At 51.8% G+C, this 18,352-nt stretch overlaps 1 protein-coding gene across 2 annotated transcripts in view; it reads left to right on the forward strand.

The window, feature by feature from the left end:
* Positions 1–17,518, forward strand: part of SAFB (scaffold attachment factor B) — a 35,717-nt gene extending 18,199 nt beyond the window's left edge. The window contains exons 6-21 of one of the 2 annotated variants that reach the window (XM_034657580.1): positions 1,544–1,571; positions 2,517–3,027; positions 3,451–3,500; positions 4,318–4,412; positions 6,300–6,449; positions 6,525–6,601; positions 6,952–7,091; positions 7,267–7,355; positions 9,278–9,384; positions 11,545–11,835; positions 12,949–13,086; positions 13,306–13,348; positions 16,073–16,191; positions 16,486–16,592; positions 16,973–17,039; positions 17,187–17,518. In XM_034657580.1, the coding sequence (XP_034513471.1) occupies positions 1,544–1,571; positions 2,517–3,027; positions 3,451–3,500; positions 4,318–4,412; positions 6,300–6,449; positions 6,525–6,601; positions 6,952–7,091; positions 7,267–7,355; positions 9,278–9,384; positions 11,545–11,835; positions 12,949–13,086; positions 13,306–13,348; positions 16,073–16,191; positions 16,486–16,592; positions 16,973–17,039; positions 17,187–17,316 (2,142 nt within the window). In that variant the 3' untranslated portion in view covers positions 17,317–17,518. The remainder of the gene's footprint in view (positions 1–1,543; positions 1,572–2,516; positions 3,028–3,450; positions 3,501–4,317; positions 4,413–6,299; positions 6,450–6,524; positions 6,602–6,951; positions 7,092–7,266; positions 7,356–9,277; positions 9,385–11,544; positions 11,836–12,948; positions 13,087–13,305; positions 13,349–16,072; positions 16,192–16,485; positions 16,593–16,972; positions 17,040–17,186) is intronic. The other variant, XM_011235422.3, reaches the window with a different exon arrangement.
* The last annotated feature ends 834 nt before the right edge of the window (positions 17,519–18,352 follow it).

Consider the following 18,352-nt stretch of genomic DNA (forward strand, 5'->3'; position numbering starts at 1 on the left):
CTGTTGAGAGAATTCTGCCTAGGATGATCTTTGGCTTTAGTTGTAGGGCTAAATCCCAGAGTGGGGTACGTTACATGAGAAACAAAATCTGTAGAATGAAGGTATGAGAAAGTGAACAGTTTCCCGGGGCTCTTCAGAATGGCAGGCCAGCTCCCAGTGAAGGTGCAGACCACCCGCCCCCATGTCCCAGGTGTGTGTGTGTGTGTGCCTGTGGCATGTCAGAGTGTGCCTGTGTGCGTGCAGAGATGAACATCGCCATCCTCACAGGGCCCTTCCTCCCTGTGTGAAGTACCCACCATCAGTGTTGGGAAGAGACCTGCACTGATAGACTCCTGCTCACACAGCCATCGTGTAGAACATGGCTCAGCTGTGTGTCTTTGAGGCAGTTTGTCAGCCACACTGTGCTAGTCTCCCAGTCTGAAAGGAAGAACGGTACTGATAGTACCAACGTGTTAGGGCTGTCAGAGGATTAACGTGTGTATGTAAAGGGCTTACATTTGTGCCTGGAACCTGATCAGTGCTCATCAGTATGGGCTGGAGTTGCAGGACGGAGTGCCTCATGCAGGGCGTCTGCACGCGCTGGGGACCGCCTGGTGAGAGAAAGGCTCTTAGTGGGGCATCTCTGACACCGTTAGGAGAATGCTTTCTGAGGAGATGGCCCCTGAGTTACATGCTGGGGGATGTGTGGGACTCAGATGGGGGTGAGGAGGGGTATAGATGGGCCTGTTGGGAGAGAGATGGTGTGAGGGGCCTTTGCCGAAGGCTGTAGGTCATGGAAGAACCGTTGCTCACCATGATGGCAGATTGACAGGGAAGGGCCAGTAAAACCGGGCGCTGTTGGAGGCAAGGAGCAGCAGTGGTCTGGATTGCCAAGGCTTCCTGGGAAGGGTTTGGGGGATGATTAGGAATGAAAGGTGGCCCAGTGGGAACGCCGGTAGAAGAGATAATGGAGGACTAGTGTGTAACCCTGGAGAGCTCTCAGGCGACCAGGTGCAGACATGGTAGAACCATTAGAACTGAGAACGGGGTCAGACCACCTGTGCCTTTATTCCCTCACTCTTTCAAGTTCTCAGACGTTAATCTAGATTAAGTGAAAGAAATGACTGATAAATGTCAGGCATGCTGTTACACACTACTGGTAGTCAAAAACACTGCTCTCTTGGCTTTTAAGAGTTCAGTCTAGGGGGACAGACGAGCGTGTGATGCAGTCATTGCGCTGGATAGTGAGGATGTTGCCAGGCGCTGGGGAGGTGAGGCAGCGCAAACAGGAGCAGCGGCCAGGCCCCGGGCCCTTGAGAGTGGGCCCTTGAGAGTAGCCCAGGCAGAGGGGCGGGGGCAGGGGTGGGGCTTGGGCTGGAGGCGAGTGAGGCCCCAGTGTTGTGTGTGGGCTTTGTCCTGAATGTGAGTAACTTCTCCACCTGTTGTGTTTGTGAGTTTCCTAGTATGTGTGTTAGAAATTCCCTTTTTAGTGAACAGTTTTTGGTGTAAAGAAGCTATAGGTTTCCTTCATCTGGCACAATCTTATTTATGTTTTTTGTTGCAGGAAATTGAAGAGCCATCCTTGGAGCCAGGTACTGTTAAATGAAAAACTTACCAGCGGGGGTTTGGAACCATTCTAGCTTTCCACCTTCTCTAATTTAAATTCTTTAATTTTAAAAAGTTGCCTTACTGTAGTATACATTGTTCTAAAGGTTTACGATCCAGAACATACCAGGATCATAGAGATTGGAAACCCAGCCATATCACCAGATCTGTGAAAGTGGCTAACTTCTCATGTTACAGAATGTACTGATGAGATGAAACGATCTCATGCCTTTTTAAACGTAAACGGCACTTCAATGTGTGTAGAACGTGTTTGCGTGGTGCCTCTCATGAGCTAACACCTGTGCACCCCACAAAACAGATCTTGTGATATTGGGCAGTGTCTTAACTTTGTGGTTTTTAATTCAGGCAGTGCAGGTAGCTATAGGGAGATGCATTTTAAAACATTGAGACATAACTGGATTCCAGAAGAGGAAAGAGTTTCTTCATGAGAATTCCAAACAAATACTATTCACTTTCTGGACTGCAAATATCTCAGAGCACCGATGGAAGAGATTCTGGTTTTCATGTTGGACTGTTCTGTTAAAAGAAATTCAAAGAAATTTGGAAATTGAGCTGTTCAGTGAATGGTGATACATTCAGTTAAGCATCTTGGACTTTGGAAGCTAAATTCAGAAGAGTCCTATGTAAACGACGACAGAATGAAGACTGTCAAGAATCAGCCAGAAGGTTTTGGGGGTTAAATCTCTGGGATGCTTTTCTCTTCCATGTAGCGTAGCGGCTTACTGTAGCAGTCGGTTGGAGCGCAGGTAGTGTAACCGGTGTAACTTTGTGTACCCGCGGGTTTTCCAATCTCTGTGTAGCTAGCAGTTCTCTTCGTGTTAGTGTGGCAGCCGTGCCAGTTCCACATTTGTGATTGCTTTATTTCCCTGGTAATTAAACCTTGTGCCATTCTATTCCTGTTAAATCCGTAGAAAATGAGAAAATACTCGACATTTTGGGGGAAACTTGTAAATCTGAGCCAGTAAAAGAAGAAGGTTCCGAGCTGGAGCAGCCCTTTGCACAGGATACAAGTAGCGTGGGGCCAGACAGAAAGCTTGCGGAGGAAGAGGACCTTTTTGGCAGCGCCCATCCGGAGGAGGGTGATTTAGATTTGGCCAGCGAGTCAACAGCACAAGCTCAGGCGAGCAGGGCAGACACCCTGTTAGCGGTAGTGAAAAGGGAGCCCGTGGAGCAGCCAGGCGATGGCGCGCGGACGGACTGTGAGCCTGTAGGGCTAGAGAAGCCAGTTGAGCAGAGTAGTAAAGCCTCAGAGCACACGGAAGCCTCTAGCGAGGAGGCCGCGGAAGCGCCCCAGGAAGCCTCAAGCCCAGACCCCAGAGATAGCAAAGAAGACGTGAAGAAGTTTGCTTTTGAAGCTTGTAATGAAGTCCCTCCGGCTCCTAAAGAGTCCTCAGCCAGTGAGGGCGCTGATCAGAAAATGAGGTTTGTTTTTTCTCAGTTTTAGACCAGACGCTATCTCCTTTTCATTGGTCATTTAATGACACACATAAGCTGTTTTTTCTGCAATTGGCCAGCCAGACTGATGCAATTGTAGTTTACTTCTAAACAATGTTTTATTTCTCTTTGTTTATTTTAAACTGATTACATAATCTTTTTTCTTTTCTCAACCTGTCATGGTTGTTTTCTTTAATTCTTCCTAATTATCTTTAGCCCAGCAGAATTAATTAACTCCTGTGGGTCTGAAATCTTATGGTTAGGTCAGATTTCCAATACAAGTTTGTCGGGGTGTCATTTTTTCAGAACTAAATTTCGGGTAGGTATGCAACCTCAGCACGTGTTTTATAGTTTTGAGTTCGTTTCGTCTCTGCATCTTCCGTCTGGAGTGACATTATCTTTTGTCTCTAGTTCTGTCGAAGATGACTCGGATACAAAAAGGCTTTCCAAAGAGGAAAAGGGTAGGTCCCTGGGGCAGCACCGGTCTCTTGGAGCACGTTTGGCCTTGGCAGCAGTGGGCTTTCTGGTTCGAGGTCGTTGCATACTGCGTTTCTTACCCAGATTTGCTTCGGCCTTTCCTGAAGCCCTTCTCTCCTCCTCTGCCGTCCACTCTGCAGGTTCTGGGTTATAGGCAGCGAGCCAGGCCCTGAGTTAAGGTATCGATCTGAAGCAGACTCTTGCTTTCGCTAGAGCTCGTTGATCCTGACTGACCCTCCGATTTGCAGATTCCTTAGCCTCAGTGATGCTTGTAAATGGAAAAATTTTTTCTGATTTCAGATATCTTGGGGTTACCTGGTACTTCAGCCTTATCAACACTGTATCTGTTGATTAAAATCGCTGAAGGAGAAGACATTTTGTCGGTTCAGAGTCCTTCTTAGCAGCTTAGAATACAGACAAGGGATTAGGTGGGAAGGGATTCGCAATCAGAAAGAGAAGCGTCTGCGTTGGGTTCATCCTGACAGCAGCTGTTTTAGGTCAGAAGCCACCCCACTGGGCTGCCTGATGCCATTTGGTGACTTCCTAAGGGAGCAAACTTCCCATGGTCCTAATAGCCCCTGACTCACTATTGTAAGTGGCATTGCTCACAGCCCTAGTGGGCCTAGTGTGCATTTGCAGGGTTTGTGTGAGGACAGGGCAGGCCCTCCTGTCTAAGCTGGCTTGGGTTGTGCTGCCATCTGAGAGAAGTGGGGAAAGTATCTGGTTTGGAATGACTTCAGTCTTTAAGATTCAGGATCTTGTGAGTATGGTGTTTCTGACCAGGCTTTTCTTTTGAAATAGGTCGTAGCAGTTGTGGTAGAAATTTCTGGGTTAGTGGACTTTCTTCTACCACCAGAGCTACAGATTTGAAGAATCTTTTCAGCAAATACGGAAAGGTAAGGCCGGGGTTTTCTGGAGCAGAAAATGTTTTGAAGCCGATGTAGTATGGCTTTTACACGCAGATTGTCTCCTCCCGGTGACTGCTTTGAACAACGCTTCGCCGTTCTTTAACTCAAATTTGCTTATGGCCTGTGGAGGATCTGTCCATGGCTGGAGGTGAGAGAGATGGACGCTCCCAGAGCCCACACCAGCTTAGTACTTTTTCTTCCTTTTCCCCGGCCCAAAAGCCACCACTTCGGTTTTAGAGGATTTCCTGAATCCATTTCTACGGTTTTGAGCCTTAAACTCAGGGAGGGCTTTGGGGGCCCTAGCAGAGGGCAGGGTGGGGAGATTACAGACACGAGTGAGGCTGTGGGAAGGGCTTGTGAACAGGGCTTTTGGAGTCAGACCGCTCGCAGTTGTGTGGCCCAGAGCATGTCACTTCCCCCATGTGAACCTCGGCTCTACACGTGGGGGCCCTCAGAGTTGCTGCCTCCTTAAGATGCTTTGTGTAGCTGTAGCAGAGCTGTTGGTGGCTCCACCCCATGACTCTCGGCTCACCTGCTCTCACCCACAGCTGGGGCAGCCCTGGCCTCTTGTCCTCTGCAGCAGCTGCCTGGCTTCCCTGTCTGCTCAGCGTGTGAACTGGCAGTGACGGATAGATGCACCTGCCTCCCCCAGCCCCCCGGGGCGTGCTGGGGTTCCCTGTGTTTCAGAGCCCCTGTGTCGGGTCTCTTCCCTACTCTCTTCACCCCCCGACCGTGTGCTTTGTAGCGTCACCTCCCAAATCAGCTGCTGCATCCTTGGCTCCTTGTCTCAGAGGTAGCTTTTGGGGCAAGCTGAAGGCACAGACCTTTGTACTAAGGGTTCAACAAATCACGACAGAGAAAACGAGTAGCATTACCTTGGTTATTGATGTCCGAGAGCGAGTGAGTGAAATTAAATATGACAGGGTTGTAGAAGTAACTAGTGCGGGGCGCCTGGGTGGCTCGGTTGGTTGGGCGACTGCCTTCAGCTCAGGTCATGGTCCTGCATCCCCGGGATCTCAAGTCCTGCATCGGGCTCAAGCAGGGAGTCTGCTTCTCCCTCTGACCGTCCCCCTCTCGTGCTCTCTCTCGGTCAAATAAATAAAATCTTAAAAACAAAACAAAAAAAACCCAACTAGTGATTCCCTGAGGCTGAGTAAATATAAAGTGGGCGCCTTTAATGATTCCACCATGGCCTTCGGAGCAGGTGGGTGCTCTCAGCAGGGACATGTCACCTTGGAGCCTCCACTGTCTTGGGTCCATTGCAGGCTTCGGGTGTTTGAGCCGGGGACTAGCCCATTCGGAAACTCCCTTGGGTTTGAGTCCCCGTGTGGTCTAATGATGAATACTGGCTTATGTGGGACCCCCCCCCACCCGCCCCGAGCCAGGGTGTCTAACTTCAGCTTGCAGGGTCATCAGGAAAAGTAAATAGGTGTAAAGATGTGCCTGTAGCACCAGAGCCCTCTCACTGGAGTTTGTTATTGCTCCGAGTGTCATCTGTCAGGCTCCATCTGCAGATCTGTCCTCCGGCTTCACTGCCCACGTGGCTGATGGAATGCCAGCAGCAGCCTGTTGTGCACCTCACTTCCTCGCTGCTCCTCCGCACTGCCATCCTGGTCCCCAGGAGGAGCAGCCGGAAGTGGGGCAGAGTCTCAGAGGAGTTGCAGCGAGGCAGTAGCATATCCTCCCTAGTTGTCAGGTGGTGGGCTTGTTAGGCACTGGGTGACAGGGCCTGTCCCACGGTCCCCACCCCAGGGAGGGCGCCAGGACTCACAGATCCGAGGAAAGCAGCGTGAACTGTGATGCCCTGCGCATTTCACGTGGAGTCGGGGTGGAGGGGGCTCCTGTCTGAGCCATATTTGTGTGCTTTCCTTTGAGGTGGTGGGTGCCAAGGTGGTGACAAATGCCCGGAGTCCTGGAGCTCGCTGCTATGGCTTTGTTACAATGTCCACAGCAGAAGAGGCCACAAAATGCATTAACCACCTGCACAAAACAGAGCTCCATGGGAAGATGATCTCAGTGGAGAAAGTAAGTGGCTGTTTTCTTCTGGGGTTGTGACCCTTTTAGGACATAAGGTAATACTTGTTTGATTCTCTTTTTCAGGCAAAAAATGAGCCTACTGGGAAGAAAACCTCTGAAAAGAGAGAGGGTGAGGGGAAAAAGGAGAAGTCCAGTGACAGGTACTGCTCTTCTGTGAGGAAACTGCGGCCAAAATGGTCCTTTTCTGTAGTTCCCATTCTGCACGTTTTCCACAGCTGGGGGAGACCGCAGGGCCCCTCACCCCTTCATTTCTTTACATTTGGTGGAACGGTTTCGCCTCCAGTAGCTGAGATGATTCCTTTCTGCAGTCCCTCTTCCAGGGGTGCTTGGGGAGAGCAGGTGGGACTTCCTGTTGTTCATCATCTCGTCGATGCCAGCCCAGGCAGCCTCCTGGTCCTGTGGTGCTCAGGGCAAGAGTCCGGTCAGGGCTCCTTTGCTTCTCTTAATACTGGATCTAACACCCTTGTTTGTCCTGGGACATTATTTCTAGGTCTGCAAACCTTAAGAGAGAAGATAAAGCTGATAGAAAAGAGGATGTTAAGAAGGGTGAAGACGGAAGTGGAGAAAAGAGTAAAGATCAAGACGATCAGAAACCCGGCCCCTCAGAGCGATCTCGAACTACAAAATCAGGTATTGTCACTGGATATGCTGCCTGGGGTGTGTTCTCTTCGTGGTTGGTGTGGTTCGTGGTTTGCTGTTGTCAGTCAGCAACGCAAACTAGATTTCTTTTCCATAGAGTTGAGTACTTTTTTCTAATTTCGGTGTTTCCTGTTTCTTATGTCACACAACTCCTTTCCTCCTGTAGGAAGTCGGGGAACAGAGCGGACTGTAGTGATGGATAAATCTAAAGGTGTGCCTGTTATTAGCGTCAAAACATCCGGATCCAAAGAGAGAGTGAGTAGTAATTTCCTAACTAGGATATGGTATTTTTCTTATTTCACGTTTTTTATTTATGTTTTCTATATAGGCAATTCTTGAACTTTAAGAAAGGTGGTACATCTTTTCAAAATGTAGACGTCTTGACATTCTTAAAAAACAAAGTATTTAAAAAGCTTTCATTTATATTTAATTCTTTTCTGATGAGAATTTTTTTTTTTTTTTAATTTCCTAAAGCTAATTTTAAAATTCAAATGTGGTGAAGGTTCCGTAATAGCTCAGGGGTTAGAGCACTAGTCTTAGAGAATTCAGGTATGGGACTGCTTGGCTTTTTTTTTCCTGAATCACCCTGTAGCTGGCCTTTTCATTGCTTCCCCTGAAAGTTTCAGCAGCTCTCCATTGTGCATCCCTAAACTGACATGCAACCCAGCCAGCCTTTCCTGCCTTTCTATGTCCAGTCTCGACTTTGGCTCAGCCCCCTGCTCTTTCTCCTTGCGGATGCTCCACAGAACAGAATTCACAGAGGACCCAGCTTAGGTTCTTACCACTTCTCTGTGTCTGCTGTTAGGGTCTTAGGCAGCTGTTGATGTCCATCAATGCAATTTTTGACAGTCTTGCAAATTGGATACAAATGGGTCCAGGGTCCCCAAGGCCACCCCCATTCAGTGATTCACTCTAAGGACCACTGGGCTTAGCCTATGGTGGCACCCCCACTAAGATTGGCTCCAGTGGTGCCGTAAGGACACACAGCCACATTGTGGGGGAAAGACGCAGGCAGAGTGTGCGGGAGACCCATGCAGGCTCCCTTGTGCGCTGTCCTGCGTGTGAGCTCACGCAGCACTGAAAATGCAGCAACACGTGGGTCACGCTCCTGCCTGGGGAGGCCTGTCAGCCCATTAGAACCGCAGCACCCCAGGCATTAGTTTGTTTTTGTTCTGTGTTTTTAAGATTTCATTTATTTGAAAGAGAGAGGGAGATCACGAGCGGGGGAGCGGGGGTAGAGAGAGAAGCAGGCTCCCCACTGAGCAGGGAGCCCCATGTGGGACTCGATTCCATGGTCCTGGGACCCTGACCTGAGCCAATAGCAGAGGCTTCATTAACTGAGGTTCCCCAGCACCCCAGGTTTTTATTGGGGACTGGTTACATAGGCGTTCTGCCAGATACATACTAAACTTCCTGACTCCCAGAAGGAAAGCACGTGGTCAGCACAAACCACATTTTGCATGGTCTAGGCCCGGTGAAGTGCCCTGACCAGGGGACTGTCAGCTGCAGGCTTTCTGGCTACCAGGTTCCCAGGTGCTGGTCTCAGACCTGCTGTGTCAGCTCGTGCTGCAGGGTGACAGACCGTTGCCGCTCTTGCAGGCCAGCCTTTCAGTTATGGAAGGTTTCAGTCTGCTTGTGTTTGTACAAATATTGTAATACACGTGATCTCGTCTACCTTTATTTCACATAGAATGATTGAAAAATGGCCAAAACTGAAGTACGAGCTCCAGGGCTAGGATGGGAAGATCTCATAAAACTAATGCGGCCACACAAATCAGGAATCCTCCTACAGATGCACTAGAAATAGCCGTGGGCAGGCACTCACTGCATGTCTCAGTAGGAGAGAAAAGAACAAGAGTAAGGAATTTATTTTGGATGTGGAAAACAACGTATTAAAAAATGGTTATGAGCATATAAAAAGTTTTAGGGGGAAAATACTTCCATTTTGACCCTATTGAAAGTACTCAGATAGTTTAGCATGGTGATGAGGCTCTGACTGTTAATTATGATAAAGAAAACATGACGTTTCTTAGGAGGGGAACACCTTATTACCTGGTGGTTCCATTAAACATTAGTGTTCATTTCCAGCCTTCGCGTTGGATGCTTGGACTTGGAGCCGCCTGATTCTTCCTGTTGTCATTTCTGCTTTAACTTCTGCATGTTTTTTGGTGAACCAGGTTTCTAAGAGCCAGGATCGCAAATCAGCCAGCAGAGAGAAGCGGTCCGTTGTGTCCTTTGATAAAGTCAAAGAGCCTCGGAAGTCGAGAGACTCCGAGTCCCGTAGGTGAGTCTGTGTCCAGGAGTGTTACTGGTTTGCTTGTATCTCCGGACTGGTTACAATCGTGTCCTAGGGGGATATTTCCAAAGTCCCCTGTCTGTGGAATATTGCTTTAAACCTCTTGGCTCCTTTGGCTTTCATCCTGTGGTTTTTTTCCCCTAATAATCTTCTCATGAGATCGTTTCTTTTTGAAGATTATGGACGGTAGCGGCAGAGAGTTGGAATGCCTTCGTGGGGCAGTAGTGCTAACAAACATAGCCGATGTGCTTCAGAAGCTGTGGAAAGGGACAAAGAGAAACGGTAGAACATATGCAGGGAGAGAGCTTTGACAGTTAATTTATCGTATGTCAAGAAATAGTTCTATTTTTATTTTAAGGTTTATTTATTTTAGAGGGCGCCTGGGGCGGGAGGGGAGCAGAGAGAGAGTATCAGACAGACTCCCTGCTGAGTGCGGAGCCCGACATGGAGCTCGGTCTCATGACCCAGAGATCACCACCTGAGCTGAAACCAAGACTCGGACGCTCAACTGACTGAGCCCCCAGGCGCCCCTAAACTTGCTTAAAAAATAAAAATCATTAGTACTATTGGCAGAGTAAGAACGTGTAAAGGTGGTAAGGCATGGTTTTTTATCAGTCCCCGCTCACAGCTGTCTGCATCCAAGGGCAAGGCGCAGTGGGCAGAAGGCACTTTTGTTGAAGTAACTAGCAAATAGAGCAGCGGACCTGATCCATGTGCGTGTGGGAATGTGATGTGTCAAAAGCGACATTTCTCACTAGTGACAAAAGGATGGACTCCCCCAAAGAGCTTCAGGTCACTTGGCTATTCTTCAGACAGCACTTTAGGTCTCCAGCTCACATCAGTGACGAAACAGTCACCATAAACTGGTGACGGAATGTAAACGTGAAGTTTATGTTCGTATAAAGTGAAAGTAAGTATATTCAAGAGTTTAGGCTTAGAAGGCCCAAAATGTCCCAAAGGAGAAGTCAACTAAATGAAAATGTAACTTCTGTACATGAGAGGCACATGAGAGATGTGAATAGACACAATTTGAAATCAGTAATAAGGCAGAGGTAACCTGAAGGAAAGCAGACAGAAGAGAGTCGCCAGAAGGGACAGGTCAGACCCCGCAAGTCGTGCAGCGTGGCTGCGCTTCACTAGGTATCAGGAGTACACAGGAGAGGAGTAGCTATCCTAGTCTAAGCCACGGGCGCAGTGAGGCCGGAGTATATACTTCTGCAGGTACAAACATGTATCTTTAAGCTCATGGCCAGGGCTGGGGGGAGACAGCCTGGCAGCCGTCTCTGCCTGCTCGTCGCTGTCACACGTACAGGGACCGGCAGAAAGTGCACTGCGGTGCAGTTGCTGTCGCTAGCCAGAGAGGAGCTGGCGGGGGTCCTGCACAGCCTGCCGGCGCTTCACACGGCCTCTGGGCCCCTGCTGGTCGGTCAGCTCGTCGATGCTAGTGCCCTGGCCCCATTCCCTGGTGACTCACTGAAGCTCATGGGTTAGGGAGCAGAGGTGTTCACTGAGACTTAATTTGCTATGAAAAGTATGTTCCGTTGCTTATTTTTAATGGGCTGTTTCATGGAATGAGATGTTGAGCTTCAGAAAACATTTCCGGGAGTGAGGCTGAACTCCTGTTCTAGCTGACCCTCTGCGTGCACGTGCCTCCCTGCCCTGATGACCCTCCGGGCAGGAACCGTGCTGGCAGCAGGGCCCATGCTGGCATCCCAGGCCTGCCGCTGCTCTTGCCCTTTCGTCAGTGGCTCTGTGGGAGCTGGAGTCCCGTGGGGGGCGGCACAGCCCCGAGTCCGCATTTCTTTTTTTTTTTTTTTTTTTAAGATTTTATTTATTTATTTGACAGAGAAACAGCCAGCGAGAGAGGGAACACAAGCAGGGGGAGTGGGAGAGGGAGAAAGGCTCCCAGTGGAGGAGCCTGATGTGGGGCTCGATCCCAGGACTCTGGGATCACACCCTGAGCCGAAGGCAGACGCTTAACGACTGCGCCACCCAGGCACCCCCCGAGTCCGCATTTCTGCCGTGCTCTGTGGCCGGTCTGCATTCCCCAGGGCGGGAGCGGCCGCTCTAGCTCCTGACAGCTCGCTCAGCTGGGTGGCGTGGCCAGCACCGTGGCCCGCAGCCCCTCCAGCTGCCGTTCTCCCGCAGGGTGCGTGAGCGCAGTGAGTGGGAGCAGCGCATGCAGGCGCAGTGGGAGCGGGAGGAGCGGGAGCGGCTGGAGATCGCCCGGGAGCGGCTGGCCTTCCACCGGCACCGCCTGGAGCGGGAGCGCATGGAGCGGGAGCGGCTGGAGCGCGAGCGCATGCACGTGGAGCACGAGCGCCGGCGGGAGCAGGAGCGCATCCACCGTGAGCGCGAGGAGCTGCGGCGCCAGCAGGAGCTGCGCTACGAGCAGGAGCGGCGGCCTGCGGTGCGGAGGCCCTACGACGTGGACGGCCGGTAATTCGAGCTGCTTTTAGCCCACCCCAGGGCGTTTAGAATTGGGGTGTGGGCCCCAAAATCATGTTAACAGGAGTTTTTTGTATCAAAGGCAGCACAAGTACGTGCTGCAGCCCAGTTTGATGTCCTTTACTTCGTCAGGACGCTGAGGTGGTTAGGGGTCAGTGGAGAAATGGCTCCACAAGCACTGCCCAGCAAAGCCTCACGTTCAAGTCCTGGCGCAGATCCCCAGAGCAGCACGTGACATGCGAGTGCTGAGTGGGCGGCCAGAGACCAAGTAGCACCTCCTTCGGGCCCCCTTTCTAGGCTTTGTCATTGTAGTGATTTGTTCTGGTTTATTCCCGGAACATTGTTTTTATTTCCCGGACATACCGATGTGATGTGTAAATACTAAAATGTTAGCCCCAGTGCAAAGCAGGCCTGGTTTCAGCCCTGCTGTTGGGAGTCGGGGGTGGCGGTCCCAGCACCGATCCTATCCAGGCTTTTCTGCCTGCATCCCCACTTGGGAAAAACCACAGTTTGTATTCATCATCTTCACTGCATGGGTTAGAAAGGTTCCCATATAATATCCAGTAAGACTTCTTTTGAGGGTCTTCAAGCTATTTTAGGACTTCATGTCTATGTGCAAAATACTGATGCTGGGAGTCCGTTACGGTCCTAAATGTTTTGAAACCATATATTGCAGGTGTTTCTCAAAGCCCTCCCACTGGTGTCTTTGCTGGGTCACGTCCCCGTGTGAGGAGAGAGCATGTGCTAGGGAGAGCTCAGGGCCCTGGCTTTAGCTTGCTGTCCTGATAGATCGAGGCCGTGTGCGGTTCCCAGAGGCGACCCGCAGAGGCACACGTGTGCCCACCTGCCCTTCTGTCAGGGAAACCAACGCTCTTTTGTGTAGGGGAAGCGGGACACGGTGGAAAATACCACGGAGTCTTAAAGTCGGATCCCACATCACCCTGCCAGCCCCTCTCAGCTGGTGTAGCAGAGACCCTGTTAATATTAAGTTCATTCTCGTTCCGTGAAGTGATAGGAGCCAAGGACCATTTGAGGGTCCAGTTCACCAGTGCCGCCAGAGGTCATGGAGGAGAAGTTACACGTATGCCTTTCTTCCCCTTCCAGGCGAGATGATGCCTATTGGCCGGAAGCAAAGCGGGCTGCCCTGGATGAGCGCTACCACTCTGACTTCAACCGCCAAGACCGCTTCCACGACTTTGACCACAGGGACCGGGGCCGCTACCCGGACCACTCCGTCGACAGGTCAGCCAGCCGCCACCGTCACCCCCCCCCCTGCCCCCTTGCTGTCCACTCTCCTCTCTTTCTGAATCCTGAAGAACTAGGGTCAGCCCTTCTAGGCTTTGCGGGCCCACTGGAACCATCAGAGCACAAATTACGTGGCTTCCATTTGGGAAATGTTTGGGGGGCCTAACTGAACTATTTTTCTTTGCTTAATGTTTTTATGTAAATTGCCTTTTTCAGGAGAGAAGGTTCAAGATCCATGATGGGAGAAAGAGAAGGGCAAGTAAGTCAGAAACTCCAGTTGTGTCCAGTTTTTGCGGTGGGATCGATTCTCTCTCCTTCGGCATGCTTTCTCCCTCCTCAGCTGAGGGGGTGTGCTCTTGTATCCTCGAGCCTCTTTAGGCCTTGACCCTGAGGCTCTGTCCGCCCCTTAATAAGAGTAAACGATGCCCGGTACAGATGGCTAAAGAGCCTTGGGCGCCTCTGACAGGCTCCGCCGGATGACCGAGCACTGCACAGCTGGGCACATACAAGTCCGGGGTGCCTGGGGCGAGCAGCCCAGTCTCGGGGCCACACCCGTGCTCTGCAGGATGACCCCATTAGAAAATAGGCTTGATTGGTTCCTTTTCCTGTCTTAGGTTTAGCTTGAGAACTTGCCCAGAGAGCATTGACTTTCGTGGGTTTACTTGGAAGGTCAGGGGACCGAGGGAAGGCTGCGGTCAGGGCACGGCTGGCAGAATTGCTGCCCGCGGGCTTCCTTTCCCTGCCTCTAGCTCCGTGCGGCTCCCTCCCTCTTGCTGAGGGCACGGCTGGCGGCTGCCTTTCTTGGCCAGACGGAGGGGGTTCTTCTGCCATCTCCGGAGCAATCCTCACATGATTCCTTTATCTTTACTCCTGGAGGTAAATGCGAGACGCGTATGAACAGACACCTGGTCTTCCGTTTCTTTTTGTAAAGTTGATCGTGGTGGTTAAATGTCCGGGCTCCGGAACCAGCACCAGAGAGTCGCATCCTGGTGGCAGCACTTGTGCTGAGCGCGTGTCTCCAGCTGTGCAATTGAGGCTGCTTCCTCTCCCGCACAAGGGAGTGTGACCGAACAGGCTGAGAGCCAGGCTAGCGCAGCCCCTCACACACGGCTCCCGGTCACTGCGGGCTCCTTGCCCACCGTTGAGTAGCTCGGGCGCTCCTGAAAGCGTGTTTCTCCTCACGCACACTGTCCTAAATAAGACACCAGTGCTGCCCGGATGGCAGGTGGGGACGGGGACGCAGAACGGAACACTGGCACAGGCTTTCTGGTCTCGTTGAACCCTTACGTGGGTTGGTCGGTTAGACGAAAGAGCATGGCTACTTGGTGACATACCAGGGAGAGTGAGAAGTGGGCTTTGTGTGAAGTGTGCTCTGTCAGCTTTGTGGTTTTAGAAGGCTATTGATAACAGATTCTTTTTTTTTTTTTTGAGATTTTACTTATTCATTAGCGCTTGCACTCGCACACAGGCAGGGGGAGCAGCAGGAAGAGGGAGAAGCAGACTCCCCGTTCTCCCCGCTGAGCAAGGATCCTGATGCGGGACTCGATCCCAGGACCCTAGCTAGGATCGTGACCTGAGCCAAAGGCAGATGCTTCACCGACTGAGCCAGCCAGGCGTCCCAATTATTCTGTTAAATATTTGTGTATGTCTAAAAGTAAAGGAAGTGGTCTAAATTACAAGCTGTAATTTTGTAAAAAGCTGGTGTGTTTTGAAGGTTTTTTATGGAAATGTTATTTTGAGGACTCATTTCAGCAGCTCTTGCTCCATTTGGCAGTACTGGCTTTCTTGGACCCCTTTGGCTTTTAATTTTGCTCCTGGAAGGAATGGTGCTGTATTTTGTCCATCTGGTACAGTTGCCCCTTGCCCTTCTGTTGAGGGAGATGTCTGCACACATCTGGGAATGAGGGGCCGGGGAAGCAGGTGGTGGAGACACAGGTGTTGGGGCTCCCAGTGTAAGAGCATGCCCCCTGCCCCCTGGCCTCGGGGACTTCCTGGTTTAATGGGTAAGATAAGCATGGATGTGAACAGCAACAGGGCGGCCGGCGCTTTCATCCAAGAGGCTTCATGACCAGAACTCCTTTCTAGGTCTTCTCACTTAAAATGTGATTCTGGCACAAAAGACCCCAGGGCCACAGGTTGGCTCTGTGGGGCGGGGAGAGCAACAGTGCAACGAAAGCCACCTCACCAGCTCGCAGGGGCAGGATTCAGGTGAAGGACGAGCAGGCACTTATTGCAAACAGCTTTTCCTGGGGGCGTCGGCCATGGAGCGTCCAACTCTTGGTTTCGGCTCAAGTTGTGGTCTCAAGGTCGTGGGATGGAGCCCCGTGTCAGGCTCTGCATTTAGCTGGGAGTCTGCTTGGGATTCTCCCCCCCCCCCCATGCACGCTCTCTTAGATCTTTAAATCAAAACAAGCTTTTCCTAGGTGGGAGGCTCCCTCTTCCATCCTTTCTTCAGATGCTGCTGGAACAGAGTCAGGCATTCGTGTGGCCTGTGCCAGGCAAACCGTTTCCACAGGCAGAGCCCCAGGGTGGCTGGCGGAGGGCTGGCCAGGGGCGTCAGGTCCAGGATGAGTAGTGCTAAAGGGTCCTAGTGGCCCATCTGCTGTGGTGGTTCTGTGCGGCTGGGGCACAGATACCCGGCACCCATTGTCTGTTCTTGGCACAGGGCAGTCACTAGGCCCAGCATCCTTCTCTCCTTAGTGCCTGAATTCTCTCCACTTGGATTAGGGTGAATCTCAGCCCTAGGTTTCTTTCTCTGTTCTGTGACTCCATTCTTCGACTTTCCTCGCCTAGTCCACAGGTGGACTTAGGGGACATGGCTGTTGTGCAGGCTAAAAGGCCTGGGTGGCACAAGACCGCGGGTGGCGTGCTTGGCAGCATTTCTGAGCTATTGTCATTGTCACTGTTAGCTTGTTGCCCCAGCGGCCTCGGGATCCAGGCTCTATACCGAAGCTTGCTTTTTGTTTGGCTCTTTAACATCCAGCATTATCCCGAACGGCACGGAGGACCAGAGCGCCACGGGCGGGACTCCCGCGATGGGTGGGGCGGATACGGCTCTGACAAGAGGATCAGCGAGGGCCGGGGGCTGCCTCCTCCACCCAGGTTTGTGTCCTGCACCCCACCCTGCTTTCGTGGGCCTCACACGCTGCTGGCAGGATTGATGTGTCCGACTGAGGACCCTTGGCCCCTGACCCAGTGCACTGGCCTCGGCTCGGGCCGCCTCAGAGCCGAGCAACCTTGGATCGAGAGCCAGGTCCCGCTGCCCGCAGGCCCCCACCACTCAAAGGGATGGGGACTGGGCACACAATGCTAAACCCACCTTCTAGAACCCACCATCCGTCCTACTCTAAAAGGCAGAGAGGAGGGCAATCCAAATCAGAGATATCTTTTTCCAAGGGGCAGACGTGACTGGGGGGACCATGGCCGAAGAATAGAGGATGACCGTGCGTGGCAGGGTGCTGCTGATGGAGGCATGATAGACAGGGACCACAAGAGGTGGCAAGGTAAGGACTGGCCCTCGGCCGGGGGTTGTCTGTCTTTGTGGAGAAGCATCTGGAAAGCCCAAGCTGCACCTGCCTTAGCCAGTCTTCCTGCTGCTTGAGGGCAGGAAGAGCTTTCCCTGCTCTCCCCCAGACCACGGGGTGTTGCTCATCACTGACTTGGGGGGGGGTTGGATGAGGTTCATTCCTCTCTGCCTCGACTTAACCAGGACAGCAGGTGTGTACGTTTCGTGTGCAGATGCCTCGGCCGGGGTCTGCGGGTTCTGGGTTGACCAGGTGGCTCGGGAAAGGGACTGGACTCACATGAGCCCCATGTTGGGGTCCTCTCAGCTGCTCGTGCTGTGCTCAGAGGCGCTGTTTGAAACGGATCTCTTGTCTTGTAGGTGGCGAAAGAAGTATGTCTGGTCACTCTGGGCCAGGTCACATGATGAACCGGGGAGGGATGTCAGGGTAAGGTGTTCGTGCTGCTTGTCCCTCTTACTGGTGTCCTCCGTGCATGCTGGCTCACCCGGGAGAAGGGTTAGAAACCGTGCCGGCTGGGCAGGCAAAGGGGTGTGCAGGACGGGCTTCTGTGACACGGATCTGTGTTGGTCGTAGGCGCGGCAGCTTCGCCCCGGGTGGGGCCTCGCGGGGCCACGTGATCCCGCGCGGCGGAATGCAGGGGGGCTTTGGAGGACAGAACCGGGGGAGCCGACCCAACGACACCCGCTTCACCCGCCGCTACTAAGTGCTTGGATCCCTATGTTCTGTCACGTGGCAACACGAGTATGTTTTGTTAGGAGTTGTCTTAAACTCTGTACAATAATTTTTTTTTTATCTGCTGCCATATTGTAGCTCAATACAATGTGAATGTTTTGTGTTTTTTTTGTTCCTTTTTTTTTTTTTTGGTTTTGTTTTTTTGTAATAAATGTGTTTCTGTTCACATACCCTTTATTTAAAGCGTTTTCTCTTTTTATTTCACCTCTTTGTGTAAATTATATTTGGCATTGCTGAGCCATGGCTCTTCCTTCAGGGAAGGACGGAAGGGGCAGCTTTAAGGGGCAGTTAGGGTTTCCGGAAGCCCTTTGCTGACAGTGCACACTCCCGGCCTTTGTGAGCCCAGGCCCGGAGTTCATGGGATCGTGGCCATTTGGTCCCTCTTTCCCCTCCTGGGCCCTTTGACGTACCTCAGGTGTTTCTGTCCCCCACACTCTGCCTCCATGTCCAGGACGCACACAGCCCTTGCTAAACTGGCCGCTGTACTTTTTTTTTTTTAATGTGGTAAAATACAGAATGTTAAATTTCCCATTATAACCATTTTTAAGTGGTGGCATTGGTATTGGCACGCTGCTGTGCAGCCGTCACTGACCTGTCTGCAGAACCTTTCATCTCCCCAACCCCAGCTGTCCCCGTTACGCACACTCCCACGTCCCCACGCCCACCATGGACTCCCTGTGTCTGGGGCTTTGACTCCTAGGATCTACTAAGTGGGAATGCATCCCAGTAAGATCTGACAGTAGTGTGCTCCCTTCCCGGGTCAGCCCCAGACTCCATCTCTGCCGCCCACCTGCCCCCCCCCGCCCCCAGTCTGGCTGTAGTGTTGGGGAGGGAGGTAAGGGCCACCCGTCCAGGGGAGCCATGGTGACGGAGGCCTTTGGTCTCTTCGTCTGTGGAAACGAGTTGGTTGCCTCCCTTTCTGACACATCAGAGTGGACTCCAGCCCTGTCTGGGGGAAGACAGGTGACCCAGCCTTCAGACTCTGTGGTGGGCCAAATAACCCCCTC

The sequence above is a fragment of the Ailuropoda melanoleuca genome, chromosome 4, assembly GCF_002007445.2.
Source record: "Ailuropoda melanoleuca isolate Jingjing chromosome 4, ASM200744v2, whole genome shotgun sequence".
In the NCBI taxonomy this organism is placed as follows: domain Eukaryota; kingdom Metazoa; phylum Chordata; class Mammalia; order Carnivora; family Ursidae; genus Ailuropoda; species Ailuropoda melanoleuca.